This window comes from Cervus canadensis, chromosome 8 (assembly GCF_019320065.1).
Source record: "Cervus canadensis isolate Bull #8, Minnesota chromosome 8, ASM1932006v1, whole genome shotgun sequence".
NCBI lineage: Eukaryota > Metazoa > Chordata > Mammalia > Artiodactyla > Cervidae > Cervus > Cervus canadensis.
This window is the reverse complement of record NC_057393.1, coordinates 16009968-16026827: the sequence shown is the minus strand read 5'-3', so window position 1 is coordinate 16026827 and position 16860 is coordinate 16009968. Positions and strand designations below refer to the sequence as shown.

Sequence of the window (16860 nt, the reverse complement as noted above, 5' to 3'; positions counted from 1 at the left end):
TGGGCATATGCAGGCATCTAGACAGAGACTGGCAAACTTTTTCTGTGAAGGGCCAGATAGTAGATATTTTAGGCTTTGTAGGCCATATGGTTGCCACTACTCAACTCTGTTCTCGTAGCATGGAAGCAGTCTTAGATATATGTAAACAAATGGGTGTCGCTGTGTTCCAATAAAACTTCATTTACACAAATACACAATAGGCTATAGGTTTATGGAGCCCTGATCTAGATTAACCATGTCAGTGTGGTTCTCAATTCAAGAACACAGTTGCTACAAATTAAGGGAGAAGTTAACTGCTTGAAACTCAGAATGCATTGTAGAGACAACACGAGAAACAGCAGCAGCCTGTTTTGCCTTTGATGTAGCTGAACTGTTGCTGTTCAGTCGCTCCGTCGTGTCCTACTCTGCGACACCATGGACTGCAGTGCACCAGGCTTCCCTGTCCATCACCGTCTCCTGGAGCTCGCTCAAACTCATGTCCATTGTGATGCCGTCCAATTATCTTGTCCTCTGTCATCCCCTTCTCCTCCTGCCTTCAGTCTTGCCCAGCATCAGGGTCTTTTCTAATGAGTCATCTCTTCACATCAGGTGGCCAGAGTATTGGAGCTTCTGCTTTAGCATCAGTACTTCCAGTGAATATTCAGGATTGATTTCCTTCAGGATTGACTGGTTTGATCTTCTTTCAGTTCAAGGGACTCTCAAGAGTCTTCTCCAACACCACAGTTCAAAAGCATCAATTCTTTGGTGCTCAGCTTTCTTCATGGTTCAACTCTCACATCCATAAATGACTACTGCAGAAACCATAGCTTTGACTATACTGACGTTTGTCAGCAAAATAATGTTTGTGCTATGGACCTTTCGTCCTGTACTGTATGTTGCCTAATTTTTAAAAATCTCTACCCATCTGGAATGTATAGACGTTAAGAGTAAGAGGTGAAGAAATAGATTGGAAACTAGGTGTTTGTGGTCAGAGTGTGATCTTGGAGCACAAGACTTATGAATTTTAGAACAGTTCCAGGTTGTGAAGATGTCCAAAGTGTGTAATGGGAATGCTTTGTTCAGGTGACATAAAGATGAAGATCCTTTCATCTGGAGAAGAGATCAGGAGCTCCTTCATTATTGTGGAAGTGGTAGTAGTTTTCCCCCTTTTACTCCTAACTCTTGATGGCGAGAAAGGATTTTCCATCCCTTTTGTCTTGGTTTGTGTCAGCACCCCGCTTATTTCTAACAGAGTGAAAATGGCAAAAAGGAAACGTCTTTGCAGTAAGTAGAGGTAAAAGCTCTTGGTAGGTACTTTTGTTAGGGATGGGGATGAAGGTAGAGAAGAATTTCAGGTGCCATGGTGAGTAGAGTTTTCTCTTAAGTCTGTGTAATTGTGTCTCTGAAGATGAAGAGGGTGGGACAGAGTGGGTAGGCTTCATGTGCTCTTGTTGTGCAGCTGGGGTGGGGGAACATGACAGTTCTTTTGCATGACCTTTTACGGGTGGTAGATAAGGGTCATAGTGGTAAATCCTACAGTATATGTTTCTTTAGAGGAGGGAAAATATATTTTAAACTAAGGGTAAGAAGTTTGCAAACATAGCACAGGACTGGGTTAGTTTGAGTGGGTGGGTGATAGAGAAATAGAGAGGTTTTGGGGAAAGAAGTCCCCAGTAGCAGTAGATTTCCTCAGTTTGGGAGGGGTATTCCTAACTAGGAAGATAGATTGTGTGCATGCTAAGTTGGTAAGTTGTGTCCAACTCTTTGCAGAAGATAGATTATACTGTAGATAATAGTTGCAAAGGACTGTTGCTGAAGCTGAAGCTCCAATACCTTGGCCACCTGACTTGAAGAGCTGACTCATTGGAAAAGACCCTGATGCTGGGAAGGATTGAAGGTGAAAGGAGAAGAGGGCAGCAGAGGAATGAGATGGTTAGATAGCGTCACTGACTCAACGGACATGAATTTGAGCCAACTCTGGGAGATAGTGGAGGACCGAGGAGCATGGGATGCTATGGTCCATGGGGTTGCAAAGAGTCGGACGTGGCTTAACGACTGAATAACAGCAACAACAACAGCAGTTGCAAGGTTGCCTGTTCTTAAATTTCCAGGTTTATTTTCTTCCTATTAATAAAAGAGCTGCACATTTCTTGACTATTAAGGTATTTTTTGAACATGTTATACTTCTCTTCTTCCATTAGAGAAAAAATGGAAAGAGTGGTTGTGTAGGGTCATGGAACAAATTAGGATTTCTTTAAAATTGACTCTCTGAGGCTCTAAACTGTTATCAAACAGGTGTAATTTATGTCTGATAATTTGTATCATTAGGTTCAGCCCTGGTTTGAGATTTTTGCAGTTTAAATTGTAGCAATATTTTGATTTTAAGGGTTTGTTACACTATCAGAAACTAGGAGAAGGATTTCTTAATGGAACCCACTGATGGATCTAAGCCTTATTTAAATCCAGAGGAAATTTTTATAGAGAGTTTCATCTTTTATTCCCTTGATTTTTGAGAGAATGGAAATAATATATGACTTTGAATTTGTGATAGTAAAATTTCTAAATATTTATTGATATTCTCTATTTGTCAAGACATCATTTTTCTGTTTCCATCTTTCATCAGTTGTTTGTCTTGATTTCCTTTAGCACTTTTGAGTATATTTAGAATACTTGATTTAAAGTATTTGTCTAACAAATACAATATCTGTGTTTGCTCAAGGACAGTATCTGTTAATTTCTCCTGTGAATGGCTGTACTTTGGTGTTTCTTTATATGCTTCATGATTTATGTTGAGACTGGGCATTTGATTATTTTAACATGATAACTCTAGAAATTGAGTTCTTCTCCCCTTTCAGCGTTCGTTTTATGTGGTTGTAGATGTGTATTTGTTCAATGACTTTTCTAAACTATTTTTTCTAATGACTGTATTCTTCATTGTGTATGGTTTCTAAAGTCTCTGTTCCTTAGTTTATGGTAAGCTAGTGTTTTGACATAGATTTCCTCGTGTGTGGCATCAAGAAAAAATAAAGAACTCTCTCAGTGTGTGCAGATGAACTCTGTTGGGACACTCCTGCAGTGCTTGGCCAGGTGGTTTATGACTCTGCCTTAGCCTTCACTTCCTTCTTGCTCTGAGTCTAAAAATCTCCCAGAGGTGGAAGTGTAGAGTCTTTTCACGTCTTTTCTGAGCCTGCAGTGTAAAAAAAGTCTCCCTGAGCATGATGTGGCTTCCCACATTCCTAAGTCAAAATAATTGATTTTGAAATTTTTAATATATATGTTTAGAGCTATAAATTTCTTTCTGAACAGTGGTTGAGCTTCATCTTATAAATTTTGATATGATGTGGTTTTAGTATTAACAATTAATTTTTTTTTTGTAATTGTCCTTGAGACTTACTAGTCTGTTTAGCTGCCAAACGTTTGGGGATTTTAAATTTATTTATTTTTGGTCATTATATATATAGGGCTGCCAGTAATTACATGGCTTTTGAATGCATGGTTCCTGTAGCCAGCTGTCATTGATTTAATCATTTCTGCTGTTACCTGTCGTGACTTAAGAACAAGTACAGGCATACCTCAGAGATATTGTGGGCTCTGTTCCAGACCACCACAATAAAGCCAATATTGCAGTAAAGCAAGTCACATGAATTTTTTGGTTTCCAAAACCAAAATTGAGCACGTGTGGTATATTTGGGAGATTCAGGGACACTGACAAAAGTGATACAAGACAAGAGAAGAAGCTACTAAAAAAAGGTATGTTAGCAAATCAGGTGCCACATTGGGTGACTGGAGCTAAATCCTACAAGGAAGTGCTCTTCATTATTATCCCAGCGAAGAGGTAAGGAAGCTTGGAGTTTTTCCAGGTCGTTCATTGGTCAAGGCCCACTCTGGGAGGATGTTGATTCACAGGAACTTTCAGCCCACCACAGACACAGGAAGAGTGGATTCTAGTAGATAGAGGGAGCCCTTCAACAGATGCAGGTGTGGGCCTGGAAAGGCCAGACTGGAATGTATGGAAATGATAAGAGAATATGCTGACACTGTTGGCCACTATGTAAGATATGTCCATTTTCAGCTATGCAAGATCATTTCAGATCACTTTGTAAAGTTATTGTACTGATTTATCCTGTGAGAATTCTTTATATCCACATCCTTGCCAGTATTTGGAATTATTAATCTTTCTAATTTTAGCCATCCTGTTGGCTTCATAGTGGTATGCTATTGTGATTTAAATTTGCATACTCTATTATTATTGGTTGGTTTGGGTCCCCATGGCTCAGTGGGTAAAGAATCTGCCTGCAATGCAGGAGACACAGGAAACGTGGGTCATTCTGTGGGTTGGGAAGATCCCCTGGAGGAGGAAATGGCAACCCACTCCAGTATTCTTGCCTGAAAAATCCCATGGACAGAGGAGCCTAGAGGGCTTCAGTCCATGGGTTGCAAAGAGTCAGACATGACTGAGCGACTCACACTAACTAACTTGGGTCCAATCAGGAAAGAGAATCACAGAGGAATTTTCGTAGGAAAAGCTTAATGTAAAGGATTAGAGACTGTAACGCGGATTGGAGCAATGAGAAATTGGCTGTTGCTGTTCAGTGACTCAGTCGTGTTTGACTCTTTGTGATCCCGTGGGCTGTAGCACACCAGGCTTCTCTGTCCTTCGCTATCTCTTGGAGTTTGCGCAAACTCATGTCCATTGAGTCGATGATGTCATCCACCCATCTCATCCTCTGTCATCCCCTTCTCCTCTTGCCCTCAATTTTTCCCAGTAACAAGGTCTTTTCCAAGAAATAAAGAGAACTCTGCAGGATATGGAAGTTGTAGATACAAGGATCAGTGCCTACCACGTTACGTCTGTGATAGAGCACATAAGTGGGAGTCCCTGGAACCTGGCCTGAGATCCAGACCTTGTTGGGAGAGCGAACTTGGCTTGTTTGGCAGAAGAGTCACTGGAAAGCTCTACCTGTGAAATTTACTGTGGTTCCTTACAGGATTCCGGGGAAAGCTGTTGACGGAGGGGTGTCTCCCTGGAGGTGCTCCTCTGCAGAACTACCTGAGGGGAAGTGCTGGGGGCGGCTGTTGGCGGCTGGGTGCTGGCGGCCATCAGGCACTGCAGGAGTCTAGTGTTGCAGAAGCCAGCAAGGGGCAGAAGCTTGTTGAGTGAGTCCATTGGAACCAAGGAGGCAGATCTCTTTCCTCCTGAAGTCTCCAGTGTGCTCTGTTGAGAAAGCCTGCAGGCTTAGTGTCCTGCCATCTGGAAAAAAAATTGTTCAAAGGGCCTAGATCCATTTTCACAGAGTAGGCAAAATTTTGAAGTAGGAGTCAATGGATAACTGATACAGTCTGCCTTTTAATTAGTCAGCTTCTTCTGTATGCATCCTTCTAAACACATATGAACTCCCCAACAACCAACAAAGCTGTGTTTCTACCTAAGAATATATACTTTTTCTAAGTGAAGAAGTTCTCATCTTTTGTCCAAAACAAGGAAACAGTTTCCGGAATCATTGTATCCATGACTGGTTGTATTACTTGGTCTTCATATTCAGACATAGGCATACATTAACTAAAGTCTAAACTGTAAAGTTAACTTACAACAACTTGTAAATAAAAATGTGGAGGAAAGAGAAGATGTGGGTGTGTTTGTATCAAATAGACACTATTCAAAGCTGTTAGGATACTTATTTAATGTGTTCAGTTCAGTTCAGTCACTTAGTCATGTCTGACTCTTTGTGACCCCATGAACTGCAGCACACTAGGCTTCCCTGTCCATCACCAACTCCTGGAGCTTACTCAAACTTATGTCCATAGATTCAGTGATACCATCCAACCATCTCATCATCTGTCATCCCTTTCTCCTCCTGCCTTCAGTCTTTCCCAGCATCAGGGTCTGTTTCAGTGAGTCAGTTCTTCGCATCAGGTGGCCAAAGTATTGGAGGGAGTTTCAGCTTCAGCATCAATCTTTCCAGTGAATATTCAGGACTGATTTCCTTTAGGATCGAACCTTTAGGATGGTTCCATCTCTTTGCAGCCCAAGGGACTCTCAAGAGTCTTCTCCAACACCACAGTTCAAAAGCATCAGTTCTTTGGTACTCAGCTTTCTTTATGGTCCAACTCTCACATCCATACATGACTACTGGAAAAACTATAGCTTTGACTAGACGGACCTTTGTTGGCAAAGTAATGTCTCTGCTTTTTAGTATGCTGTCTAGGTTGGTCGTAGCTTTTCTTCTAAGAAGCAAGCACCTTTTAATTTCATGGCTTCTTTCACCATGTGCAGTGATTTTGGAGCCCCCCAAAATAAAGTCTGTCAATGTTTCCATTATTTCCCCATCTATTTGCCATGAGGTGATGGGACCAGATGCCATGATCTTAGTTTTCTGAATATTGAGTTTTAAGCCAACTTTTTCATTCTCCTCTTTTTCTTCCATCAAGAAGCTGTTTAGTTCTTCTTAACTTTCTGCCATAAGAGTGGTGTCATCTGCATATCTGAGGTTATTAATATTTCTCCCAACAATCTTGATTCCAGCTTATGCTTCATCCAGTTCAGCATTTCTCATGATGTACTCTGCATATAAGTTAAATAAGCAGGGTGACAACATACAGCCTTAATGTACTCCTTTCCCAATTTGGAACCAGTCTGTTGTTCCATGTCCAGTTCTAACTGTTGCTTCTTTACCTGCGTAGAGATTTCTCAGGACGCAGGTCAGGTGGTCTGATATTCCCATCTCTTCAAGAATTTTCCACAGTTTGTTGTGATCCACATAGTCAAACACTTTGGCATAGTCAATAAAGCAGAAGTAGATGTTTTTCTGGAACTCTCTTGCTTTTTCTGTGATCCAACAGATGTTTGCAATTTGATTTCTGGTTCCTCTGCCTTTTTTAAACCCAGTTTGAACATCTGGAAGTTCACGATTCATGTACTGTTGAAGCCTGGCTTGGAGAATTTTGAGCATTACTTTGCTAGTGTGTGAGACGAGTGCCATTGTGCAGTAGTTTGAGCATTCTTTGGCATTGCCTTTCTTTGGAGTTGGAATGAAAATTGACCTTTTCTAGTCCTGTGGCCACTGCTGAGTTTTCCAAATTCGCTGGCATATGAGTGCAGCACTTTCACAGCATCATCTTTTAGGATTTGAAATAGCTCAACTGGAATTCTGTCACCTCCACTAGCTTTGTTCGTAGTCATGCTTTCTAAGGCCCACTTGACTTTGCATTCCAGGATGTCTGGCTTTAGGTGAGTGATCACACCCTCATGGTTATCTGGGTTTAATGTGTTATTTAATGTGTTATTTAATGTGTTAAAAGACCATAATTGATTTCTGTGATTTTGTTTTTCCTGTCCCCATTCCATATTTCTCCTGCCTTTAGCTAGGATCTGATCTCCTCGGAGTTTTACTTGGTGGAGTGATCCACACTTAATGGGTTGAACCCTCAATCATCCTACTGTAGTCTGGATATTTTCTTATGGACCTGTCTTCTGGATTGCTCATCCTGTTTTTAGCTGTGTTTAATATGTTTAATGCAATGAACAAGAACTTGGGCAAACTCCGGGAGATGGTGAGGGACAGGAAGGCCTGGCGTGCTGCAGTCCATGGAGTCACAGAGTCAGACACGACTGGATGACTGAACAACAACAACAATGTGTTGTTAAAACTGTCCATCAGATTCTTAATTTTGATTAATATAGTTTTCATAATTAGAATTTCCATTATTTTTCAAACATACTGTTACTTTTTATGGCTTCAATTAAATGCCAAAATTTTAACTCTTGTCTGTTGTCTTTTTGAAGTTAGTAAATCATGTTTATTATGTAGGGCACATCTGATGTTCTCCACATATTAGGAATTCTTCAGATCTCTTTCTGAAGCTGTTCTGTTGGTTGTTATTTTGTTGTCTTCTATCTTCATATACCTGATTATCTTTGATTATAGTAGACATCTTATTTGAAAAATTACTGCTAGAAATAAGTTGAGGGCTGGGATCATGTTATCTTTTTATAGAGAACGTTTTTGTATCTTCTGTTAGGAGACTTGGCCTGATACTCGATGGCCTATGGCCCACCAGGCTCCTCTGTCCACAGGGTTTTCCAGGTAAGAATACTGGAATGGGTTGCTATTTCCTTCTCCAAATAGTAGTTCTAGTCTCACCTTAAGCCAGTGGTAGGTCTTGGAGTTTTCTGCCATCCTGATGACTTGTAGTTGGGTTACAGTCCATGCAGATTTCGTTTCTGGTACATCTTCACCCTACTAGCAAATCATCATGTCCTAGATCAGAGTGCCATGTTGTTTATTTGAGCCCTTACTTTTGTAGGTTATTGCTTCTGACGTTTGTCCCCCTCTCTCCTTGAGGCTACTAAAAGCACTCTCTGCCTTTTGGCAGTCTCTAATAAATAGATGAAATTCTCCATAACAAAAGTCACTCTGCATGCCCAGTTCTTAAAGAATTTGCAACTTCTGGACCTTGGCTTAGTAGATCTTACCATTCTGTTACTTATAAGATTTAACAATTGTTCTTTTATCTTTTTAAGTTATCTTCAGTGGAAGTTTGAATTACTTCATTTGGAGCTATTGGAAGTGACAAATCAGGACAAGTTATTTAACCTGTTAAAAATGTACTTCAGTTTTCTTATCTGTAGGATGGGATTAATAATGTTTACTATTTCTTGGTGTTTTTGAGATTTTTAAGTGAGGTAACATTGTGAGCTTACACTAACACCTGATACATAGGAAATTTAGTGTTAGATTAATTTGAGAACACTGGAGTTTTCCAAGCATGAATTAGCCCCTTTTTTTGCCCAAAGTAATTTGCAGGGATTATGAAAGATTTATAAGTAACATTTATATTTATTGACCTTTATGTCAATGCTGGTTTAGGTAAATGAAGCTTTTTTCCCCCCTAATGTTTTTAATACTCACTGCTATAAGGAGAATTTAATATTGTCTTAAACTAGATAATGACCCTGATAACTTTGTGTACATGTATATATATGTGTGTGTGTGTGTGTGTATCTATATGTGAATGTATAAAGACTGATGAGCCCCAGGGTGTGTTTCTGTGTATATGTGTGTGTGAGCTAATTTGATTCAGTCATGTCCAACTCTTTGCCACCCTGTGGACTGTAGCCCGCCAGGCTCCTCTGTCCATGGGATTCTCAAGGCAAGAATACTAGAGTGGGTTCCCATGCCTTCCTCCAGGGGATCTTCCCTACCCAGGAATCAAACCTGCGTATCTTATGTCTCTTGCACTGGCAGGCGGATTCTTTACCACTAGTGCCATGTGGGAAGCCCGTGTGTATCTATATGCCTATATAAATATATAAAGGCTAAATGGAAAGATATCTTTATTTAAAACATTGTCTTTTCTTGATAAAATAAGTGGGCTGGAGCTAAGGAGAACAACATGAAGTAGAATTGGGTTATTCTTTAAATATTTTAAAAGTCTGAAAATCTGAAGCTTTTCTAATTTTCTTTTTTGTGTTTAAAATAGAGGATAATTTAAAAAAACCCTTGATTTACCCTATTTTTAAAATTGAATTCTTGGACTAGGTATAAAATAGGTAAAAGAAAATAATAAAAACAGGTAGCAGAATTCAGTAAAGTCTGGTGATAGCTACTTTGCAACCTTGCTGCATGAAAAACAAATAGAGCTAACAGTGTAAACTCCCCCCAAAGTACTAGGTACATATACTATTTCTCTACTCCGTAGATCTGCATCTTTCAAAGTGCGTTTTATCTTTTTTTTGCCTCCATCTAATTTTTGTGCAGAGGAAGTGTTACTGAATTCATTATGCATCAGCATGGAACCCATCTGTATAATGTTCAGTCTTTCAATGTGTTTCTCCAGTTTGTGAAATGAAACAATCATATAAAAACTTAAAGAAATTAAAAAACAAGTTTTTTTGAGATTTAGAGAGATAAACGGCAATTTGAAAATTTTCTTAAGTTGTAAACAAATTCTCCTTTTTGGAAGCTTGGATTAGTGTCTTTAAATGTTTTATGCTATTATAGGTAATCATTTTTGTAATTTTGTTTTCTAGGTTAACAGAACCTTCTGGATATTTAACAGATGGTCCAATTAACTATAAATATAAAACTAAATGTACATGGCTAATTGAAGGCTAGTAAGTATACAATTTGGGTTAAATTAATTTATTCTGCAGTGATAAATGCTTACCAGTATAAAACATTATAAAGGTATAACAGCTTCAAAGTTACATATTCTGTTGCTTATTGTTGGAAAATATTATTCACTATATTTTAAAATGGGATTTATAAATTTTAGATATCATATTTAATATAAATTACAATACCCTTGTTTAATTTTTGCATATATTTTATTTTTAAGTTCTGTCACTATGGCATTAAATAAAGTATGCATTTTTGGCTTATTTTAAATAGCTTGTTATAGAATTTGAAGACGCCATAGAAAGTATAAAAATATTCCATGCTGAATTATGCCATTTGTTCATAGTGTTCATCGTTTTAGTTCTAAAGGTGTTAAAAAAAGAACATTTTCTAAAAGAGTTAATTGTCCTTTTGGAGGCATTTTTCAGTAATTAAGTTGTGACTGAATTTATCTATTTAAACACATGAATGAATCATAGATGAATTGATATTAGTTGTTTTTGAACTGTTTTATGATTTTTAAAGAGTCTGGAAAACTGGGTATTTTTTTTTTGTTGTTACTTGTGAAACAGATCACCAGCCCAGGTGGGATGCATGAGACAAGTGCTCGGGCCTGGTGCACTGGGAAGACCCAGAGGAATCGGGTGGAGAGGGAGGTGGGAGGGGGGATCGGGATTGGGAATACATGTAAATCCATGGCTGATTCATATCAATGTATGACAAACCCACTGGAAAAAAAAAATAAATAAATTAAAAAAAAAAAGATTTTTTAAAACTTTAGAGTTATTAATTACCTTTGTACCTATGGTCTCCTTTATTTGTTAACAAATGGCGTGTATCATACTGAGATGTTTTGATTAAATTTGAAGACCTTATTAGTACCTGTAGTTAAAGGTTGATAGAAATAAGAATAGTCTTGAGTGCTGAATTTAAAAATCAACTTTATTTAAGTACAATTTGCATATAATGAAATACATCTGTATTAAGTGTACAGGTCAATAAAATTTCAATGAAGTTTACAGTTTATGTATCTTTACCTTAATTAAGACATAGTACATTTCTTGTTGATTAAATTTTTAGAAAAGGATGATGCATGCCTATGGCTGGTTAATAGATTTTGAAGTTGTATGTCTTTTTTACAAATTGTATATGACTGCTTATCAATCTTTTATTTATTTATTTTTTTTCTTATCAATCTTTTATACTGAAGACTTAGGGATTTATAGCTAAATTTATGTAAATAGATTTTTAATAAAATATTGTTAAGATTTCTTCAGATCATGCTTTACTATTACATATTAATTTTAAAATTTTTTAATTTTTTTCAGTCCAAATGCAGTGTTAAGATTAAGATTCAATCATTTTGCTACAGAATGTAGCTGGGATCATATGTATGTTTATGATGGAGATTCAATATATGCACCTTTAATAGCTGTACTTAGGTGAGTAGTTTTGTTTAATTGGTGAACTTATAGTCAGTTGTAGAAAAGTAACTGTGTAGTTTATTAATTTTAAATATATACTCATCTGTACTTCAAAAATAAATTTAGCATAGATATTGGTGGCTAAATTTCAAAGCTGGTATAAGACTGTTGATACTATGTCAACTTAGGTGTATGTATAATAATGTAAACATTGATATAACAAAGATAAATAAGTACTGTCTCAGAAATATAGATTTATTTATAAATATCTTTTATTCTTTCTATACATAGTTCATATTTTTAAAATGAATTGTATATGTTTTCAAAACTGCCTATATGGATAGATTAACGTGAGTTCTAACTGAGAAAGAAATTAATAGATGTGTTTTTTTTTTTAAGAAAATGAAAATATATTTTTTCTGGCTTTATTGAGATATAATTGACATATTGTATAAGTTTAAATTTTATAACATGATTATATATATATATATGAACACACATTTATATGGTGTGTGTGCTCAGTCGCTCCGTCTTATCTTTTTGTGACCCCATGGACCGTAGCCTGCCAGGCTCCTCTGTCCATGGAATTTTCCAGGCAAGAATACTGGAGTGAGTTGCCATTTCCTTCTCTGGGAATAGACATATATTTTATTTTATTTTTTTAGACATATATTTTATAGTTGTTTTTTATTTTAGAGAAATTATAAATTTTAAATTCTGTAAAAAAAAAGGTTAAGTTATATTTTATGTAGTGGTTTAATAAAGGTGTTTGCATTAGTTCTCACAGTTTGGAAATTTTGGTTGCTTCAAAATATCTTATTGTTAGATAGTCAGACTTAATTTAAAAATTTTAAAATCACAGCATTTTCAGGATCAATTTAAAAGTCTTTTTTATGTTTAATGTGTATGTACATTATTATGAAATGTTTTATGAACAGAAGAAAATATATTAGAAAAAATTTTGAGCATATAGGATAGGTTTTGTGTACAATTTAACTAGCATGATTGTTGTGTTATTCATTACGCTATTCCTTACTTCTGTTGTTTATGCAGTCTCTTTTTTTAAAAAATAAGTTTATTTATTTATTCTTTTGTCTGTGCGGGGTCTTCATTGCTGTAGAAGCTGCTCTCTAGCTGTGTGCATGGGCTTCTCATTGTGGCGTCTCATGTTGCGGAGCATGGGCGCTAGGAGGCACAGCCTTCAGTAGCTGGGGCTCATGCGCTCAGTACTTGGGCTCCTGGCTCCCAAGCACAAAGTCAGTAGGTGTGACGCATGAGCTTAGTTGCCCCAGGGCATGTGGGATCTTCCCTGACCAGGCATCGAACCCAAGTCTCCTGCATGGGCAGGCAGATTCTTTACCACTGAGCTGCAAGGGATGCCCTACCCAGTGTCTCTTATATGTTTTGTCATTGTTACAAATTTAAACATGGGTAAAAACTTACTGTTCCCTTTAACTTTTTATTTTACTTTTCTTTTTACTATTTATGTTGTAGTTATTCTGTTTTAACAGGAATGCAAATTATTATTTTTTTTTGGACAAACAAGTAAGAAATTGTATTTTGGAATGACTGTTTTAAAGTGACTCTTTTGGACCTTAGACACTTACTCTGTGACATTGCTATTGCTCAAGACACTTTTAGAACTTAATTTTTGAGTTGTTTGAAAGTTATTTAAAGGATATTCTTGAGTAACCCTTAATCTAAGAGCAGTAGATAGAAAATGGAGCAGAGCTTTGTGAATAATTACACTGTAAGATATATTTTTTTGCAACAGTTAGATAAGATCCTAGGTTCATACATTTATTTTTAGCAATTTAGATATAACTGTTTTCATTCCTCTATCTTTGTCTACATTTGCTGACTATCATTTAGATGTGTGCCTTTTTATTTGTGTTTCTAGTAGTTGTGATGACTTTCTGTTAATTAACAGTGATTCATTAACGCTCTTACCAACCATTTCTTTGATACTAAAGGAAACTTTTGTTAGATAATTAGCAGGATGGGATTCAGTATGACCATGAAGGTGGAACCAGTGAGTTTTCATTAGCAAGTGTTTCTATTAGCTATCCTGAGGGAGATAGAAAGTTCATGTTTATTAAATATCCACTTGATTCTCAGCACTGTACCAGACAGTTTAAATGTCATCCCGTCCTCATAAGGACACTGTAGAAGTGCTGTTAGCCCCCGTTTATTGTTGAGAGAATTGAGCCCCAGAGAAATCAAGTCTTACTTCTAATAGACGGTAGAGCCAGGATTAAGACTTGCTAGTCTCCTGACTTAAAGCTTATACTGTTTGTACTTCACTTTAGTAAGAATTCAGAATTTAAACGTTTGAATTATTCCAGTTGTATGAGTATTTATTGTTCAACAAACGTTTGATAACCTACCCAGTTCCAGAGACTACGGTAAGCCTGGAGGATGAAGTAAGGCACAGGCCACTGCAGACACCAGCTACCTGAAGCTGGGTCAGACTTCATAGGTTAAGTGCCCAGCCCTCCCCCAAACTGCCCTCACTTCAGACACCAGCTGCAAGTTCAGGGGTGCCCAGGCCACCAGCACCAGGACCAGCTGGTTACAAATTGAGAGGTGCCGTAACCTCTCAGGTTCAGTCATTAACTAGATAACTCACAGAACTCAGGAAAGCACTGTACTTATGATTATAGTTTTATTCCAAATTATAAAAACCAGGACCAGTCAGATGATGAGACACATAGGGTGAGATCTCGGAGCATCACAGATGCTTACTTACTGTGTCCTTACTTAGTCGTGTCCGACTCTTTGCGACCCCATGGGTTGTAGCCCACCAGGCTTCTCTGTCCATGGGATTCTCCAGGCAAGATCACTGGACTGGGTTGCCATTTCCTCCTCCGGGGGGTCTTCCCAACTCAGGGAGTGAACCCAGGTCTGCTACGTTGCAGACAGATTCTTTACTATCTGAACAACCAGGGAAGCCCAAGAATACTGGAGTTAGGTAGCCTGTACCTTCTTCAGGGGAACTTTCCGACCCAGGAATCTAACCAGGGTCTCCTGCATTGCAGGTGGATTCTTTACCAGCTGAGCTACCAGGGAAACTCTCTGTGTCCTTAGGACAGATGTTATCCTCCCAATGTATCAGTGTGTATCAGGATGCTCTCCTGAGTTATAGGTTTCCAGAGTTAATTGGGAATTGCGTTTCGTACGCTTGATTAAATCATTGGCCACATGGTCAAACTCAGTCTCTAGCCCCATTCTGACTCTGGAAGTCAGGTGGATTTCTTGTGGCTTAAAGCTCCGACACATTAATCAGTCACATGGTTGGTCTTTCTGGTGTGGGCAGCTCCCATCCTGAGTCACCTCTAGCATAACTCTGAGCCCACAGTGGATAACAGAGACATTCTTGTCAGTTGGGAAATGCCAAGGTTTTGGAGGCTGCATCACCACGCAGTCGCTGTGCCCTGTGAATGACATGTAAACAGACTTTTTAAACATAACAAGTGTTATAATCAGATTATAAAAAGAGTGCTGTATGATTTCAGAAGTAGCTAATTCTTCATGGTGTCTTTCATTGTCAGTAGAAGAGTGAAGACAAAGTGTGGGGATTAGATAGGACATTCTAGATGGAGAAAAGGATACAGTTCAGTTCAGTCGCTCAGTCGTGTCCGACTCTTTGTGACCCCATGGACTGCAGGATGCCAGGCTTCCCTGTCCATCACCAACTCCTGGAGCTTGCTCAAACTCTTGTCCATTGAGTCGGTGATGCCATCCAACCATCTCATCCTGTGTTGTCCCCTTCCTGCCTTTAATCTTTTCCAGCATCAGGGTCTTTTTCAATGAGTCAGTTCTTCTCATCAGGTGGCCAAAGTATTGGAGTTTCAGCTTCAACATCAGTCCTTCCAATGAATATTCAGGACTGATCTCCTTCAGGATGGACTGGTTGGATCTCCTTGCAGTCCAAGGGACTCTCAAGAGTCTTCTTCAACACCACAGTTGAAAAGCATCAATTTTTTAGTGCTCAGTTTTCTTTATGGTCCAACTTTCACATCCATACACGACTACTGAAAAAAACATAGTTTGACTAGACTGACCTTTGTTGGCAAAGTAATGTCTCTGCTTTTTAATATGCTATCTAGGTTTGTCATAGCTTTTCTTCCAAGGAGCAAGCATCTTTTAACTTCATGGCTGCAGTCACCATCTGCAGTGATTTTGGAGCCCAAGAAAATAAAAGTAGTATTGCTTTGGGTAGTGTGGACATTTTAACCATATTAGTTCTTCCCAGGTGGCTCAGTGGTGAAGAATCTGCCTTTCCGTGCAGTAGATGCAGACTGATATCTGGATCGGAAAGATCCCCTGGAGAAGGAAATGGCAACTGCTCTAGTATTCTTGCCTGGGAAATCCCACGCACAGGGGGCCTGGCGGGCTACAGTCTATGGGTTCCAAAGAGTCAGACACGACTTAGCAGCTAAGCAACAACAGTTCTTTCCCAAGGTGTCTTTAAATGAAGGTTTGCTTATAACTTAAGTAAAAGAGCACCCTATGGTCTTTTGAGAGGATGGACAAGAGGGCAAAGGGGAGAAATGGGACATTACAGTCTTGTGTTGAGAGGAGAGAAAGGAGTGTGGTGGCCTGAGAGTAGATGGTAGTCTGTCAGCAGAAGCAGCAGAGCTCAACGGTGAGAAATGACTAGGAACTCATTTTAGATTTATTCTTCTTGTTGCCCATTGTAATATATAATAGATAGTTAATGATTATGACAGGAATATTTTGAAGGAGTCTTGTGTGATTAATAGTCATGTGTACATTAATATACACAGTGCGCAACTTTGCTGTCTTTCAGTGGTTTGATAGTTCCTGAAATACGGGGAAATGAAACTGTGCCTGAAGTCGTTACAACATCTGGCTATGCACTGTTACATTTTTTTAGTGACGCTGCGTATAATCTAACTGGTTTCAACATTTTTTACTCGTAAGTATTTTTTTAAAAAATTGATATTGTAATAATGATTGTTATAATTTGACATAAAAGAGTTTGTTGTTTGTGTAAATGTCTTATGTGCCAGGAGTCGGCTAGGGTGTTAAATTCCAAAATATACAGCATCTCTTCCTAAGTTACATAAGATTTTTAATAATATGATCCCCCAAATACTGTCAGCTTGTATTAGGATAATTTGTAAGCCTCAGGGCACCGTGGTAACAAGTTAGGTTTGGCTGAAATAATTACAAAATTAAAAATCGTTGGGAAATGATTAAGTAAAGAAATACATACTTAGTGTAACTTTAAGTCACAAATGTTCAGGATTTCAGGGAGCTGTCCTTTGCCCCTCTGTGCTCCAAGATATTTTATACCTAATCTGAAGAATGAA

At 38.2% G+C, this 16860-nt stretch overlaps 1 protein-coding gene across 3 annotated transcripts in view; it reads left to right on the top strand.

Moving 5' to 3' along the window:
• ATRNL1 (attractin like 1) overlaps positions 1 to 16860 on the top strand; it is a 740683-nt gene that overhangs the window by 23428 nt on the left and 700395 nt on the right. For 2 of the 3 annotated variants that reach the window (XM_043475348.1, XM_043475346.1), the window contains exons 2-4: positions 10010 to 10093; positions 11426 to 11539; positions 16335 to 16463. In XM_043475348.1, the coding sequence (XP_043331283.1) occupies positions 10010 to 10093; positions 11426 to 11539; positions 16335 to 16463 (327 nt within the window). Of the gene's footprint in view, positions 1 to 10009; positions 10094 to 11425; positions 11540 to 16334; positions 16464 to 16860 lie in introns of those variants that run through there. The other variant, XM_043475347.1, reaches the window with a different exon arrangement.